Source organism: Asparagus officinalis, chromosome 2 (assembly GCF_001876935.1).
Source record: "Asparagus officinalis chromosome 2, Aspof.V1, whole genome shotgun sequence".
In the NCBI taxonomy this organism is placed as follows: domain Eukaryota; kingdom Viridiplantae; phylum Streptophyta; class Magnoliopsida; order Asparagales; family Asparagaceae; genus Asparagus; species Asparagus officinalis.
Window position 1 is genome coordinate 79,746,188 of NC_033795.1, and position 16,955 is coordinate 79,763,142.

General features: G+C 33.0%; 1 protein-coding gene across 1 annotated transcript in view; it reads right to left on the bottom strand.

The window, feature by feature from the left end:
• LOC109831763 (pentatricopeptide repeat-containing protein At4g35850, mitochondrial) overlaps positions 6,907-16,955 on the bottom strand; it is a 15,490-nt gene continuing 5,441 nt past the window's right edge. The window contains exons 4-12 of the mRNA XM_020399169.1: positions 16,816-16,913; positions 14,948-15,065; positions 14,667-14,873; positions 11,210-11,286; positions 9,757-9,847; positions 8,501-8,566; positions 8,343-8,420; positions 8,001-8,102; positions 6,907-7,393 (exon numbers count right to left, since the gene is read on the bottom strand). Coding sequence (XP_020254758.1) covers positions 7,298-7,393; positions 8,001-8,102; positions 8,343-8,420; positions 8,501-8,566; positions 9,757-9,847; positions 11,210-11,286; positions 14,667-14,873; positions 14,948-15,065; positions 16,816-16,913 — 933 coding nt within the window. The 3' untranslated portion in view covers positions 6,907-7,297. The remainder of the gene's footprint in view (positions 7,394-8,000; positions 8,103-8,342; positions 8,421-8,500; positions 8,567-9,756; positions 9,848-11,209; positions 11,287-14,666; positions 14,874-14,947; positions 15,066-16,815; positions 16,914-16,955) is intronic.

A 16,955-nucleotide genomic window follows, 5' to 3' on the forward strand; every position in this document is an offset into this window, starting at 1 on the left:
CGCCGTTACTTCCGACCGACACCGTCGAGAGCATCGCGTCGTCTGATTCGGAGTCGCCGATTTCTTCGGAGATCGCCGGAGATGAAGGGCCGGTGGCCATAGCATAATATGGGATGCGGTCTAGGTGACTTGTCCCCTGGATAGTTTGGATTGCGGGCATGCGCGTATATATGATGCATGTTGGTCACGTGACATGCACGTGAGAGAGGGCGGATCTTGCGGGGGAGAAAGAGGAGGAGATTGCACGTGGGGGCGGTTGTTGCTGATGTGGAAAAAAAACGTGGGTAAGAGGTGGGATCTTGGGGGACTTGGATCCTCTCCACTACAAAAAAGTAGTGGAGAAACCACTACTTTTAATCTTAAACGTTGATTATTTAGTAGGCGGTTATGATACAATCTAAATCTAACACTTACCATACCCCCGTGTATTGCACTTATTCCTAATTTGTACTAAAAGAAAAAATTATAACCATCAACTAGATAATCAATGGCTGTGATTATGTAGTGGTCCCTCCACTATTTTTTTATAGTGGAGAGGATCCGAATCCTATCAAAGAATGTGTTCTTTTGGAAATAATAGCCCCCCAAATCTTTGAAATTGCTCCATGGCCCTCCTAAATCTTTAATATGCTGATATTAGTCTCCCAAATCTTTAAAATTGATCTCAAACCCCTAGAATACTAATAGTATGTTGAAATAAGCCCCTGGTTGAAATGGGGGAAATTCTGTTAGTGATTTGCCAGTTATACTCCTCCCAGACAAACCCAAACCCATTAACTATTTTAATTTATACAAGTCAAGCTGCACAAATCCGTTTAATAAAACCTTACCTGTTGATGTCAATTATTGAACAGGGGGTTTACTTGTGGATTAGGGCGGTGTTAGGGGTCCTTAGCTTCCTCAGATTCTGTAGGCTGAAGTTCTCTCCTGCACATGAAGAACTCGTGAGAGGCCGAAGTTGGGTTCTCGGTTGTTCCTCCGACGATCAATGCAGTGGTTGATATCGAGTGGGAAAGTGAGAAGTAAATGGTGACTAAGAGTTTAGAGTTGCATGAAAAAAACAGAAGAAGTTACCCTAAGCAGGGTGACTTCCTTTTACAGTAGATCAGGATGGTAGATAGGTAACTGTGGCCGAGTCTAGCCAGTGACTCGGTCATCATCTATTGTACAGGTGTCAGCTGCTGAAGGGGGTGAGTCGCCTAGGCGTTTAATGTGGGGATGACAGGAAGTGCTTAGTGCTAACTGAGTCTGATGAGTCATAAAGACTATGGGGGTTAGAGCAATGATTACTCTGACAGTGTATTAAGGTCGAGGGTAGTCAGCTATTGGCGGGGGTTTCAAGGACACACCACCTCTCTGCTCGTTTGGCTGGATGTCGGCAAACACTACCTTTTTAGTCGGCCACGCAAGTTGTTGTCTAGAATAGTAGGCAGAAGGAGCAGCTCGAGTTGTCCATCTTTGAATATGTCTAATTGAGCATGGAACTGGACACATTCGGCCTCCCAAGGAAAATCAACACTTAGTTATTTGCAAGCTGTAACACTAGCCTAAACTCATTTCCACTTCATCTTCTCCAACATCTTCCATCGACGGCTCTCTTTAGTTCTAATCCAAATTTTGGATTGGGTAGACGTTAGAGAAGATGTTGGAGAAAATAAGGTGAAAAATATGTTTGTGTTGGGGTTTTATTAAATGTATTAATTTGGAGAGCTTAACGGATACAAGTTAAAGTGGTTAACGAGTTTAGGTTTGTCTGAGAGGGGTATAATTATCAAATCGATGAAAAAATTTAGATTAAACAAAATATTTCCTATATTTAACTAGATTTTAACTAGAGAGACTTGTTTCGACATACTGATATAATTTGAGGGGCCTGAGATCAATTTAGGAGGCTAATATCGTAATAACCCTTTAAAGTAATAAAGGTAAATAAGTTTGATAGAATGTAAAGTGTCATATATTAGGTCTCATGTTTATGAGCCTATTGTCTAATATGGTTTTGATGATTAATAAATAATTCTTAACATTGGTTGTCGAGTGTTTGCATTTAATTGTTAGGTATCCTACACAAAGATCCTATGTTGGAGGTTGGATGGACTTACGCATTCACGATGATATCTAAAGGAGGTTGGAAGGAAATCGGAATGAAGCTTTGCATTTCAAGTCAAAGACCTATATCGCTTCATCCCCGTAACCAAAACAATCTAATTGAAGATCCATTGTTTGGGTATAGTAGTTAGGTTTTTACTTTATGTGTTATGCTTAAAAGCTCAAACTACACACACACACACACATTTGTTTTGATTTATCACCGTATTTGGATTGTAGACTTAACAATACTATTTTATATCTTTCCTTAAGTCTATTAATCTGTTGAGAAGTATCTCAAAACTTGTTTGAAAAAATTTCATCAAAAAGTATTTAACAAACTCGCATTTTTGACTGTTTTGCAAAACAGTGAGTTTACGTTCTTGGGAAATGATATTTTAGAAATTCCTTTTCTAATATGTTTATTTTCAGATATATAAATATTTTCTCAAGTTTTATAATTTTTAGAGTTTATTTACTATTTAAATCAAATTTACAAAATCAACTCTTCAAGAAATTTCAGAAACTAGAATATCTGTTTTTTGGTCAGAGAGTTTTCACAAATGCGAAGTGATATTTCAGAAATTTCTTCTCTAACATGTTTATATTCATGTGTATAAATGTTTTTTAAAGTTTTACTATTTTTAGAGTTCATTTGCTATTTTTATTTGAATTTAGAAAATCAGCTTTTCAAAATTCAGGTTTCTATGAATAGTGCATAACTCGACCGATTTTTTTCCATAAGTCAACCGACCAGTATATATATAAGTCGACCGACCAGTGCACTTTTCAGCCTGAGTTTTTTCAGTCTCATCACTCGACTTATTACTTATATCAATTGACCGTTGAAGTGTTATCAGTCGACTGATTTTTCTCATCAGTCGACCGAATGGCTAATTTTCTGAATAACGGCTAGTTTTGGCTGGTTTCTTTGAGAGGCTATAAATAGCCCTCAAGACTTGGTTTTTTTAATAAGAGTTTTTACAAGGTTTTCAAGAGTATTTACACCAGTTTAATTCTAACTTTTGGTGTGTTTGCTTATGTGAAGAAAGTTTCACAAAGAGAAGATCTTAACTTCGGTTTTGAGGCGTTCAACCTCAAATCTTCATCTACATCTCTTTGTTTTCTTTAGAGAAGTTTTCTAAATTCATTCTCTAGCTTAATCTTCATTTTGATTTATATATATATATACAAGCTAGATTTACTTGAGTTTAATTTCATTTTTTTTGCTCATTGATATTCACACATAACCACTTGAGCTTTCGTGTTTCACATATAGTGTACTTGGGTTGTGAGAGTGTGCTTACAATTTCGTTCTCATCTTTGATGGAGAACAAAATATTTATTTGAGCTTATCATTGTTGAACACGTTGTAATACACAAAGACACTTAGATGAGTGGTTGGGAGAGGCCGGGGTCAATTCCAAGAGGAGTGGCTTGGTTGTAAAAGCGCATGGAGAGGTAGTAATTCCAAGCACTTGAGGAAGATGACACTGGTAGGCCAACACTTAGAGGAGTGTCTTGTGAGATTGACAATCATGTATATTGTAAAAGTTTTCGGTGAGCTTTAAAAACCGATTGTGTAGTGAATTTGTGATTAGTGGAGAATCTTCTCGAGGTGAGGAGCGGAGACGTAGGTCGATGGTTGACCGAACTCCGTGATCATATTGCTTATTTGTGTTTGGTATTGACGCACTTATTCTTGTGTTTATTTTCATATCGTCTTTTGTCTTATAGTTTATATCGCCTATTGTTTATTATATATTCTTGCATATATCACTTGTATATATCATATTGTTAGGATATTGTTAATAAGTTTTAATTTGGCGTTGTAATTGGATTAGATTAGCAATTACCCTATTCACCCCATAGGGTACTTTCATCATATTGTCCAAACTTAAAATTATATTTTCATTGTAGCAATATATTTATTACAAATCAGGTATTTATTTATCTGTAGTTTTACTACCCGTAATACGTGGAAATATCGTTGTAATTTCATAGAGTCTTACAGTCTGATAGTGAACATATTGTGGGTTGAAATTTCACTAACTTGGTGATATGACATTTATTTTCATTTTTTAAGCTTTTGAGTTAATATAGGGACTGACATTATTTAATTCAACCAATTTGATTACAGCAAGTGTAGAATCCTTTTTTCCCCAAAATACTTTAATTTAATTCCATTAATTCCCGAGTAATCAATTACTGACAAATTTATACTACTTTAAAAAGAGTATTAGGGTGTTAAAACTTTTAATTTTTTTCCCTCTCAAATTTTAATAAAGTACAACTATGTCATTATCTCTAATTATTTTTTTATTAAATAAATATAACCTTTTATTAATTATGCACCTCCTAATCTTCCTAAATAATTATAATTATCAAAATATTATAACTATCAATTTTTTTAAAATAATAAAATATAATAATTTATGAAATAAGTAATACACAATTATTATTAGTAACCAATTACATTATTATAATAATTATTTATGAATTATAATAAAATAATTAAAATAATAGTATAAATAGAACAATATATTACTAAATACTATTAAGAATTATACTATAATTCAATAAGCAATAAAATAAATAAAATAAATTTTTAATCACATAAATAGTGTGTAAATATTTTAATATTATTAGGTAAATTACGAATTACACTATTTTTTAGTATTATATTATTAAATAAATTAAATAAATAGTTTAATATTATTTTTAGAGTATTTTCTCAAAGATAATTATATGATACTAAATAATTTATACTTGGTAATGATTAAAAACTAACCTTTTTACCAAAAAAATATTTAATATTAATAATATTACTATCAATTGTTAATGATAGTATAATAAAAATTTATGAAATATTTATAGTACTAAACTGTTTAAGAGCATAGTTAAAAAATTAAATTAGATAAATACTTTTTATAGTTTATAGACAATATAATTATTTTAATAGTATTATTTGAACTAAGAGTTATAATATTAAATAAGGTAAATTACAGTAAGTCCTCATGAACTTTCAGCATTTCACAGTGAATTGACCTTATGAACTTTCAAAATCACACTAAACCTGTAATATCTTTTGTAGAAAGCCACTAATGTCTTTTAGATAAATTACACCAAACCTCCAATAACTTTCAAATTTTCTTTTTATGCCATTTTCTAGTTATTTTCTAGTTCTAATTTATAGGGCTTCTCTACAAAATTCAGAAATTTATTAGGGGTCTTCTTTGAAACAGAAAAGTCACTAGGGTTTTAGTGTAATTTTGAAAGTTCATATGGGCTGAAAGTTCATAAGGGTTTAGTGTAATTTACCCTATTAAATAATTATAATGAGAAGTAACTATTGCAATATATTGTAGGTATCAAGTGTAACTATCTAGGGAACATTAAGAAAAAGCTTGCAAAATAAATGTAGATTAGTTAATTTAGAGTTAATTTAACAATTTTTAACTTAGAGTGGCATATTTAAGAGAACTTACAGAATTTACAGTTTTATTTACGAACAATTTTAGATTTGGAGACTTATTTGAAAAAGATTAACAATAGGCGATCATTGTAAGAAAACATTCAATTGCAATAACTACACAATAATAATTAATTCATGCATTTCTTTTTGAGCCATTTTATTATACAATTTTATTTATTAACACATAGTCTTACTATTCAAAATAAAAAAAATTCAAAACTTAAAAGATGGGGGAAAAAATTGACATGTTTCGATTATACTAGACATGTTTCGATATGGAATCTATGTTTATTTTATTTTCTATTTAATAATGATGGGGGAAATTTTTGATAACTTCGTCTCTTTTTTGTTTATGTTATAAGTTAAAATAAAAAGCAATCCAAGAAGCCACATGCTCTTTGTAGTGTTCTTCTGTAAGTTGTTACGAAAAAAAGTATTCTTTTCTTTGTTTCGTCAGCTTAATATTGATAGAGTTTGTACCACTTGCGTTCTAAATTGAAAAAATTAGTTAATTAAAGGGGTTTTTGTTTTCCTCTCATGAAAATCACCCTTAAAATAAGAACATAAACCATATTTAAATATTAAGTTTATTGAATCCACCTTCAAATGAGGTTTTCCTTTCAGTTAACTATATTTTGGCAGTTTTTTAATTTTACCCTTAATTTCCCGAATATATGTTAATAGTAAGAGTAGAAATTATGTTATTAGTAAGAGTATTCTTGGAATTGAGGGTCAACATAGAAAACAAAAAATCTCACTTAAAAGTGATTTTGGTAACATAAAATTATTTTAATGACCAATGATTTATATGACTTTGACGTCAAGTAGTGATAAGGGAAGCTTAATACAACTAAATCGATCTTATAATGCATAACCTAGGCAGGTCAATAAAAAGCATAGAGAATGTTACCAAAATTGAAAAAATAAATCTACATAACATGTGTAATGTTAAGATTCATGCCTATAAAAAAAGAATAGATGCAGACCATGCAGTAAATAATCATAAAAGAGCGGCAAAAATATTAGGATTGTGATCCTCTACTAAGACACAGTACCTCCTAATGCATCTCCACCTTTCATTGCGATAGTACATCCTCGTATTTTGTGCTTATGCACATTTATTACTATTATTATTATTATTTTAAGAGCTACAATGAATACAGAGAGCTAAACCATAATTGTTTACAGAAAATCTTTGGAATGAAAGTAATCTAAGCACTTGATATCAATAAGTTTCCATTAATATTGAACATAAGCACCATTTCTATGTTTTCCACAAAGCCTCCTCAAAACTCTTGACATTCATGCACAAAGGAACAAAGTCAACATGCCAACAAATTACGTGGTAGTCCAATAAAAAATTGTATGCATTTACACCACAAATGGCATGTAAAGCCAAGTATAATTTACACAAATAAAGTGTTTGCAGCAAATTCCTATATAAAATGATAAAATCCTTAGCTCATGAATAGGCTATAATTATCATCAATCAGCGTGAGGCTAGCCATGAAGGTGGAAGGCCACTAATTATTTCTAGCTGCTTTCATGCAGTTCAACAAGAAAATATGTCGCGTTTTGTGTGAAAGCAGCGAAGCACAAGGAATTGTCTTTCAGACACTTGGATATACTTTTTGCTTGATTTAAACTTACAGTGAATTTTGATTAAAAAAAAGTTCGGGAAATATGTAGTAAGCCCATATCAAAAATTGAGGTTTGATTTCACACCAAAAAAACCTAATTATTTCTTCTTCCCGCGAATCGTACCAATAGATTATCGTATGTTCGCCCAACATGCAGCAATCGTGGATCATCTGCTGGTATTTCTCGTTCCTGAGGGGGGAAAAAAGAAAAAAATTCATCATAAATGCTCGACTAATATCCCTTGGACAAAATAAGAGAAAAGAGAAGGAAATGAGTTAAGGAAATCAAAATGAGGGAGCGGTTTATTGATTGGGTATTTACACATGCTGCAGTATAATTACCGCTGATCCAAACCGAACAGAACAGATACAATGCCAAAAAATCACAATCTAGGTGAAGACCTTTTTTTTTTGCTCCTTTCCTCCCTCTTTATATATGTAAATAACCTCATCCTCATTTTATGATGTCGGATAAATAAATAAAATGAAAAGTTATCGAACCCTTGAAGCTGGAAAGATGAATCTAAAAAGAGCATTGTATTCTAACCAGGATAAAGAACAGGATCACTTGCATTGGCAGAATACTACGATAATAACATGCGAGAATTTGATGTATGATAAGAACAAAGAAGTATATTTGAATTTGGTGGAGGCTTTGATGCTGCTGACATTGTTATTTGTTGAGAGTGAGAGTCTAGTTCACATCGATGTTATTCATTTGATAAAAAGATGGCTCATCGAACTACTTGAAACCTCCAAACATGGACCCTAATCAAATTACAAATAAATATAATTACCTTTAGACCCTTGTAATAGGCTTCCACCGCAGGAAGGTATGGAGTAATATTACGGTGTTGCAAAATATCCCAAATGAAGTTGGCAGTAGTGTATCCACCCTCCTGCACAGAGTCACAGTTAATCTATCAGGTTTGACAAATAAAGAATTAGGCTTCTATTGTTGAAAACATTACATAAACAGACGGATCAACATATGGATGACGAGTAGCTACTAGACATTATTACAATAATTACCAAGTTTTCATAATGATCCTCTTCCGTAAAATACCAAGCGCAAAACATTGAAAATAATCTACCAATCACCAGAAGCATTTAGTGGCTAAATATAATCAAAAGCTCACCTTTTCTCCTGCAGCTGCAAGAAGGAGATCACTTCCCATCTTGGGATTCAAGAACAATCCTTTAGCGTTCATTTGCTCCTTCAGGGGATTAATGAATTCATTAAATAAGCTTAAAAAAGTTAACGTTAAATATATCAAAATTTAGAAGAGGTAAATACCAGAGCATCTTGAGCGATCTTCATTCCTCTAGGTGTATATCCAACCATTGCTCCCTCGATGAATGTCTACAACATCACAGGCGAGGAAATTAACGGGTGCATCCCAACATATAGAGACGATCATTTCATGGAAAAATTGTTCCAAGGTCAAGGAAGACTAGTAGAAATATATAATACAAAGAAAACTCAAATAGGTAAAATTTTAAATGGTAGTTCAAGCCTTTTCGTTTCAAGCATACAACTTTTTCTCTCCCTAGCATGGGGTAATGCAAAGAAAATGAATAAACATATACATCTGGTGACCTACTTCAATAGCTACATTTTAATACACTATAGGATCAAACATAATTTTGCACGTGACAGAAGAAATTGAGCAAATAATCAGTTCTTGAAGTTAAGAGCAATTATCCTTGACCATAAGAGCAATTCTCTTTGAGCTATGAGATACATAGCGCAACGTCCAAAATTCAGTTCCAATTTGAGTTTTGATTTCAGTTCGAGCTCCACTTTTGTATTTTACTTTCAGCAGTTTCTAGGCTTGTAGACAGTTCTGGATTTCACTTTATGGAAATGATTTTTGTAGTAATTAATCGATAGCATACACAGGGTTCTTTTTTTAATATAATTGTTCAATTGGATTTCCATCTGTTACTTTAAGTTAAATTGGATTTCACTCAGATATTTGTGGGCCAGAGGACTAAAACAAGAGTTCGTACATGAAAAACGAAAAATGAGAAACTCATGCAGCAACATAAGAGAAATCATTTAGGTATATAACATAGAACTACCATAATGCAAGAGGATTAATTTTGGAGCATATTGTGTAAAAGAAGTTCCAAGACTCCCAACTTCAAATCCTAAAAAATCCAAAAGCCCAATTGATAAAGAATAACAAATCATCAGTTCCTATCATTTCAACCCAAGCCCGCCCAAGTAATTAACAATAAGCTGAGCAGCAACAATTTGTATTCCCTCATCCTTATAACTTTACATCAATCCCACAGCCTCCTTTCCTTTGCAAGGCAGACAGGGGTCACAAGTACACTGATCTCCCCAGACCCCACCTTTCCTTTCTTTCTAATAGTCAAATTAATCTTTGATTATATTTTTATCACAAATAAATTTCAGAATAGCCAAATGCTTCCACTGTGTAACAGTAGTCAAGGATCATAATGCTAGCAGGTATTCTGACAACTCCACAGATCTTTGAAATTAAATGCACATCTAGATCAATAAGAGATGACACATATATTTACCGTGAACATCTCAGCTGCTGGTGTCCTTGAGCTTGTATACTCTTCAAACATCTTCACAGCAGAATCAATATCCCCACAGTGAAAATAACACCTGCTCCGAAAGTATTTAATCAAAATGGTGATCCAAAATATTTTACTAGAACCTAGAGGGGTGAGACTAGACATTTCACAGCTAAACAATATTGGGGGGAAATGATTAAACCAGCGGTGCAAAATTTCAGGAAAAATAGAAGCAACTATGTCTCATAAATATCACACATCAGTATGCTGATTACAGCAACTTCACCATTATGAAGGAATAATAATAAACCCGGTAAACTGTCAATAACGAAATTAGGAAATGTTTCCAGGTGAAAATACCCTTGCTTGCGGGAAGAATTAATATCATTGCTCTACATAAAAAATGGAAAAAAGTGAAATAAGTTTCTTTTTCCCATTAAAATATGACAAGTTGCAGTTAAAGAACTAAAGCTTACATACTCGATAGGTTCGGATATCATATTTTATAAAAGTATTTGAAGCATTTATTGTCTCACGCAAATCCATCAACTCTGGCAGTTGCTCAAAAAGAGAGAATTTCACTACTGATTAATGGGCTAAATAGACTCCACTCTTGCAGTTCTAGAGGAAGAAGACAAGGGAATAATTCGTCTCAGTCCTTTTATTTCAGCATCGGATATGTCAAGCTGGAGGACCATGAAGCTTGTTGAGGAAAAGGTTGTCATACCTTTCGAAATTAAAAATGAATGTTTTATTGTGTCTCACATTCGTCTAGCTGATAACAATCTATATTCTCTAATTCAAGGGGGGGGGGGGGGGGGGGAAAAAAAAAATTTATNNNNGGGGGGGGGGGGGGGAGGAAAAAAAACAATTTATAACTTTATGAGAATTGTTTCAGACCAAAAATAATGAATATAACTGAATTCTTTGTGGCTCAAATGCTTATATCAGTTCTAGAGTTGAAATTATCAAAAGAATCAGAGGAAACGGACATGGCCAGCTGGCTTTCACTTACAAGGCTCTCCATTCTACTCCTAAAGATGCAAATCATCCACTGTCAATAATTCAGAAAAAAGGTAAGATCCAAAATTCAATTATAGATAAATCATACCTCATGGTGGTAAGATTTATTTCTACTTACTTCAAAATAAACATGCAGTTCAATTTCTTCCTAGTTTGTTGTTCTGAGAAGCGTATGCTTCTAATATATCAAAAGACAAAAGTAGAGTCTCTTATAGAAAAACTTTTTTAATGGGAATGAATACATATCACTACTGATAGATTGACGAAGGATACATGAACTATAGATGCAGGTGGTCCGGCTACTGGAATTCTATCAGAAGCTTTGACGTATTTAAGCTGAAAAATGATTGGTGACTAGCGTGAAATGTACCATGCAGCCCACATTTCTTAGAGAAAAGCAAATCAATAGAAGAGAAAGTTTTTAAGTTACCTTATTGCTTGCGTTGCAATATATCCATCATAATTCCGACCTTCCTGATTCAGCATATCAAGAAGTGCTTCGAGTGTCTACACAAGAAAAACAATAAATTAGGTACAAGTTACTATTGTCATGACACTACAATTATTTTGTTGGAGCCTGCAGGAAGTAGTCACATTCGAACCACATAAGGACACTTACAGTTTAACTCTCAAGTCCATATATCTAGAAGCGAAAGATGAGCTTTAAAATATGCAAGTATATACATGAATTACCTTAAGAAATGATGTATGAAGATATGGTTTAGATATCATATTAGATTTTCAAGGATAGACATAACAGAATAGTTTTATGACAGGAAATAGTCCACTTTCCAAACTTCCAACTTAATAACACACATTCTTACCTTTGTGATTCCACTCTCGTCCATTACCTGGGTAACTTCTTACCTAAAACCTATAAGCATGCACGGATTTTCTGAGATGGTATAATAACTCTAGCATGTTTGTTTGGAAAAGTTTGTGACATGGAAGAAAAGGAGAAAAATGACTTTGTCCAGAAATTCAAACTTCAGAGGAGAAAATAACTAGTGTAAGAGGATGCCCGAAAGCCAAAATGCCCAAGCATGCTAAAGGAAAAGATTATTCCTTGATCAATCATGATGATCTGTCAATGAGAATCTAAGACATGCTCTAACAATTACAGCCTATACTGAGGCATAACCTAAGGGAAAAATACCACTGATGGTTACACGATGTTAGGGTAAATATAATGAGTACTACTGTAATTAACCAACTATAATCTTAGTTCTAACAGTTTACACACAATGAGAGGAAAAGGAAAAGAAGAAACTCCATCACTCATCCACACACACATCTCAAAGAACAGTATAGAAGGTGGAATAAATTAATTGGAAAGGACTCTAGAACTATAGGGTACAACTTAAGTTGGAAGGTAGAATGGTAAGCAATGAACTTATGGAGGTTTTAAAAATCTCCTTGTGCTCTATAAGATTTCTAATAGGAATGGATGAGTTGGAGATGAAATAATAAGGATCTGAATCTGTGTCCAGGACTTCACTTGGTAATCAGGTTATCTTACAGAGTTGTGAAGATTCAAAGAATTGTTTGATGTGAAATGGGGATTTAGGGATGATTTAACCAGAGTATCCTTTGAAGTTTTCATAGGAAGAAAAGGTAATCAACGAGGTAGGCATGCAGTTTGGGAATCTCTATCGTAGGATGTAAAAAAGACAGACTATTGAAACGTTGGTCCACCATAAGAAAGACAATCAAATAACAGGTTCGAAAAATTTTACATTGTCCTACCAAAATTACCAATAAAATATTATTTGTACCTAAATGATGGAACTCAATGACTAGAATGAACATGGTTATGCTAGACTAATCTATCTGCAATAATCCTAATTTTCCTATTATTAATGAATGCAATAGATATATTTGGATTGAAGTATATCAGTTTGTAATTAATAGCGTATGGAAGGAGTATTCTACAAATAATATTTATTGACATAATTTCATATATTTTTTCATGTTTGAGAGGGTTAAATGGAAAACTGAAAACTAAAATAACCTACTTAACAAGCTGCCGCCTCTTGAACCAAAAGGGACAAAAAAAAGAGGTGGAAGAAAAAAATGAGGCACTCGGGTATTTGTTGAAAGGGGAAGAGATGATTTGATTCAAAGGGAACATTAAGGTAGAATCATATCGTCGTCTCTAGCAATATATAGGTAGAATGCTATCATCATATCCAGAATTTCATTTTTTATGGTTTAGGGTATGTAGCTTCAACCAATTTTACTATTATTTTTGGATCTTGCGCTAGTTGTTGGTCGGCCATGACTTCATGATGTTATGCCTTGTTCTCATAGCCATGAAAAAATCCATTAGCCTAGTACAGCTTGTTCACCTCTTCTATAATTCTTGTATAAAGTAACCATGATTGTCCACAAGTATCTGATGTTGTCCATCATTAAAGATCTTTGTCTTTCCTGTTAAAAAGAGAAAACCACGTAGTTTACTTAGTACTTAGTATAAAATAGTGTTATCGAATCCTGAATATGATCTAACGTATTAGTTAATTCGTAGAGTGCAATAGTACAGTAGTTGCTTGCATGTATTCTATAGGGGTTACTAGAGACTCCACAGAGGCGTCGTGAGTGGTACTTCGATTGTCTTTCATGTTTGTGGTAGGTGATAAATTTATACGTTATCCATTGTGTTTTTTTTAATCTAAAAGTTATCTTATATAAGTGAATTATTTCATGACGAATTATATCTTTTTGGATGATTTACTCGCATATCAATTGTTAATGAGGTCGTGTTTGTGATGCACAGATATTTTGGTGTAAGTCCATGCTTATTTTTCTTTATCGACAATCATGTCTTTTTCACAAGATAATAAACTGAGATGCATATGTGGTTTAGTTTTTTCATTGTCGATTTGCTTTTAGCATATTTAATAAAATATTTGGTTATATAAACTTTGTTCAAATAATTGAAAACATACACATCTCATGTAATATATCGGTATACGCCGGGGATAAGTAAATCATCTAAATAGGGCTTGACGTACGTCTATGAGGTTTATTTTAGCACTCAGTCTAAAATTTTGGGTCACGTATCTAATACTACGGAATTAATAGAAGTGGTCGTGTCAACCAGGGTTTTAATTATTGACCGCGTTAAGACTTGGTCTAGTTATTTTTCATAGCATGAATCTATATTTTAAAAACGTTGCATCAAGTATAAGAGTTTATTGATGATTTTCTACTAATTTAATATTTTACTTATGAAGTCAAAATATTTTAGTTTTTGTCAAAACAGTGTTCAAATTCATCCACTTATTGAGTTGTGAACTCATTGCGTTTAGTTCACTTTGTTCAGAGACTCAAGATTAGGTGGAGTTGATGGTTTCCAAGTCCTTAGAAGGAAGCAAGAAATAAATTGCATATTGTTATTTCTTTTAGGTGAATGTTAAATAAAGGCTTTGATTGTTAGTTGATTTTTGGAAGATTATGTAGTAATAAGATTCTCTTTTAGGTTGAATCTTATTTTCTAGTTGGGAGAACTTTTATATACATCATTTGATTAGATAAATATAGATCTTTGATCATAGAGAATAGTTTTTGTTGGTTATTGAATTCAATGATGAGATTCTTTTTGTGGTTATTTGATGAATGTATATTTTTGAAGAATATTTTAACAGGTTTAGTCTAGCTCCAATGTTCCTTTGAGGTCCGGAAATTGGAGTCGTGACACCATTTACATGCATTACATATCGTCACAACACTTCAAGCAATTACACTTGCATGCTAGATTGATGCATACGCCAGAAAATCCAAGAACACAGACCTTAAGTAATCTTAAAGTCCGGGAGTGTTAGGAAAAAATAATCATACCTCTTTACTCCTTAGTTCTGGGGAGTGTTAGGAAAAAATAATCATACCTCTTTACTCCTTAGTTCTGCACAAGCATGCACTGCAACATGATATATGGTCAGCCCCCTGTTCAAAAATGCCTTCCTGTGCACAAAATCAGCAGTTGGCATATTGTATAATTCTTCCTCTGAAACATTCATCATCACATTCTCGCCACCATCACTTGAAGCATCAGGTGAAGTCCAGCCTTTTGATTGTTTGACATACTCAATAATCTTTTCAAGTGCATAGTTAGATGCAAAATAGATGTAACATAAAAGAAATACAGAGAACAAGGCATAAAATATACTTTTGCTAATGTCTCGTCAGTAGTGGGCAACTTGTTTTTATAAGCAGATATGAGTCCAGCATAACAAAATTTGTTCAAGCCCAAACCAGCAGCAGTCATATCACTGATAATTGAAGACCTATCAAATCAAATGCGCAACTTGAAGTTAATGAGAATCGCCAATGCATCACATTAAGTAGATTAAAATAGAATAATTTTTCAAAACAGGCCGATTTAGCTTTTTATTTTTTAAAATCGACCGTTTTGTTTTATTTATCAAAATCGACCCGGTTTTATGATTAGCAGGTTAATCACTATCCTAAATAGTCGGGGTTGCCAACCCCGACTATTTAGGATAGTTATTAACCCTAATTAAAGGCCTTAAACCCTAAAAATTAATGTCCTAATTAGTCGGGGTTGGCAACCCCGACTATTTAGGATTGTGATTAGCCTGCTAATCACAAAACCGGGTCGATTTTGATAAATAAATAAAAAAACGGTCGATTTTGAAAAATAAAAAACTAAATCGGCCTATTTTGAAAAATTGTTCATTAAAATACATGGCAGAAATCAATTGTTATAGCAACCACATGATAATTAAGATAGGGAGTAAATAAACCAAGAGATGACTAAACTCATGATCATATAGAAGCATTAACCATCAACGATAGAAGCAAATTGTTCGGAGGCTAAAAGTAACTACCTCAACACCTCTTGCTTCAATAAATATATTTCTGAAAGTAAACGATTGATACTTGCCATCAGAGTTTATACTGATTTTACATTTAGAAGATGCCTTCATGAAACAATACTTTGATACTGACAAATCAATTTCACAAATGTAAGCTCAAAATAATTAGACAGATATTCATTTGAATCAAGTTTCTAATTCATATGGACATTCTAGTAATTTACTTCAAATCTATGGAAAAATAACTATTCCTCAGCAGATGCATACCAGGTTATCCTCATGCTCAATGGTCCAAGATGCGCCAAGTTGAGCTTTAATTTCTAACCTAATACTCGAGTTATATTTATTTTTTGTTTGCTTAGTAATTGTTGAAATGTGTTTGTTACTCTTTATATACGTTATAACTTACTCACTAACCCATTAATTAAGTGATTTAATATTGTTAAATTTTGCTTGAAGTGTTTCGGTAGTCAGTCATCATTTTATTTGCATGTAACTACAAGAATCTAAGTCTTCTAGATATTTTTACACTTCTTCCATTTTTTATTTATGGTGTTCTTGTATTAATCTTAGTTTTGTTATTATCCTTTTTTCGCTTGAACTCCCTAGATTGCCCATGTATAGAACACAGGGTATGCGCCAGCATATTTTATACTGGCATATAGTATTTTTTTAAAATCGCATATGATGAACATAATTTTAATATATACATATAATTTTAATATAAATACACACGTGTTAAACATGTGTACATTAAGAGAAATATACATAGTTGTGTCCTCATGCTCGGATCATAAATTATCCAATACCACATGCTGTGTTGAGTACAACACTAATATCCATGTAGAAAACATAGAATATGATAATGGTAGGTGTGTACGGTGATTTGTAGTGCATGCAACAGACCATCATATCATTATTAGCTTGACAAAGAGGTTAGGTTGATGTTTGTATCCTCCACATTCAAAAGTCAAATGCTTTCAACTTCAGCTATGTTTTAGAGCATTACAACTCCATTGGTTACTTTCGAATGAGATTTAAGCACACATTTAGCTTAGTATAATGGCTCATCTAATAGTAATAGATTATAGATTTATAGTAGGTTATTAAGCATTAGATAGTTCCCAATTCATAGATCCTCCATCGAAGAGCTACACAATTGTAAGCACTTAATTAGAGAGTAGGTTAAACATCATACACTTGATCAGTGCGCCCAGTTGCTGCACAAGCATTAAGAAGACAAATGTACGTCTCTCCTTTCGGCTTCACCCCAAATACCTTCATTTCTTCGAAAAGCTTTAAACAACGAATGAGAATTTAAATAACATGTCAACGATC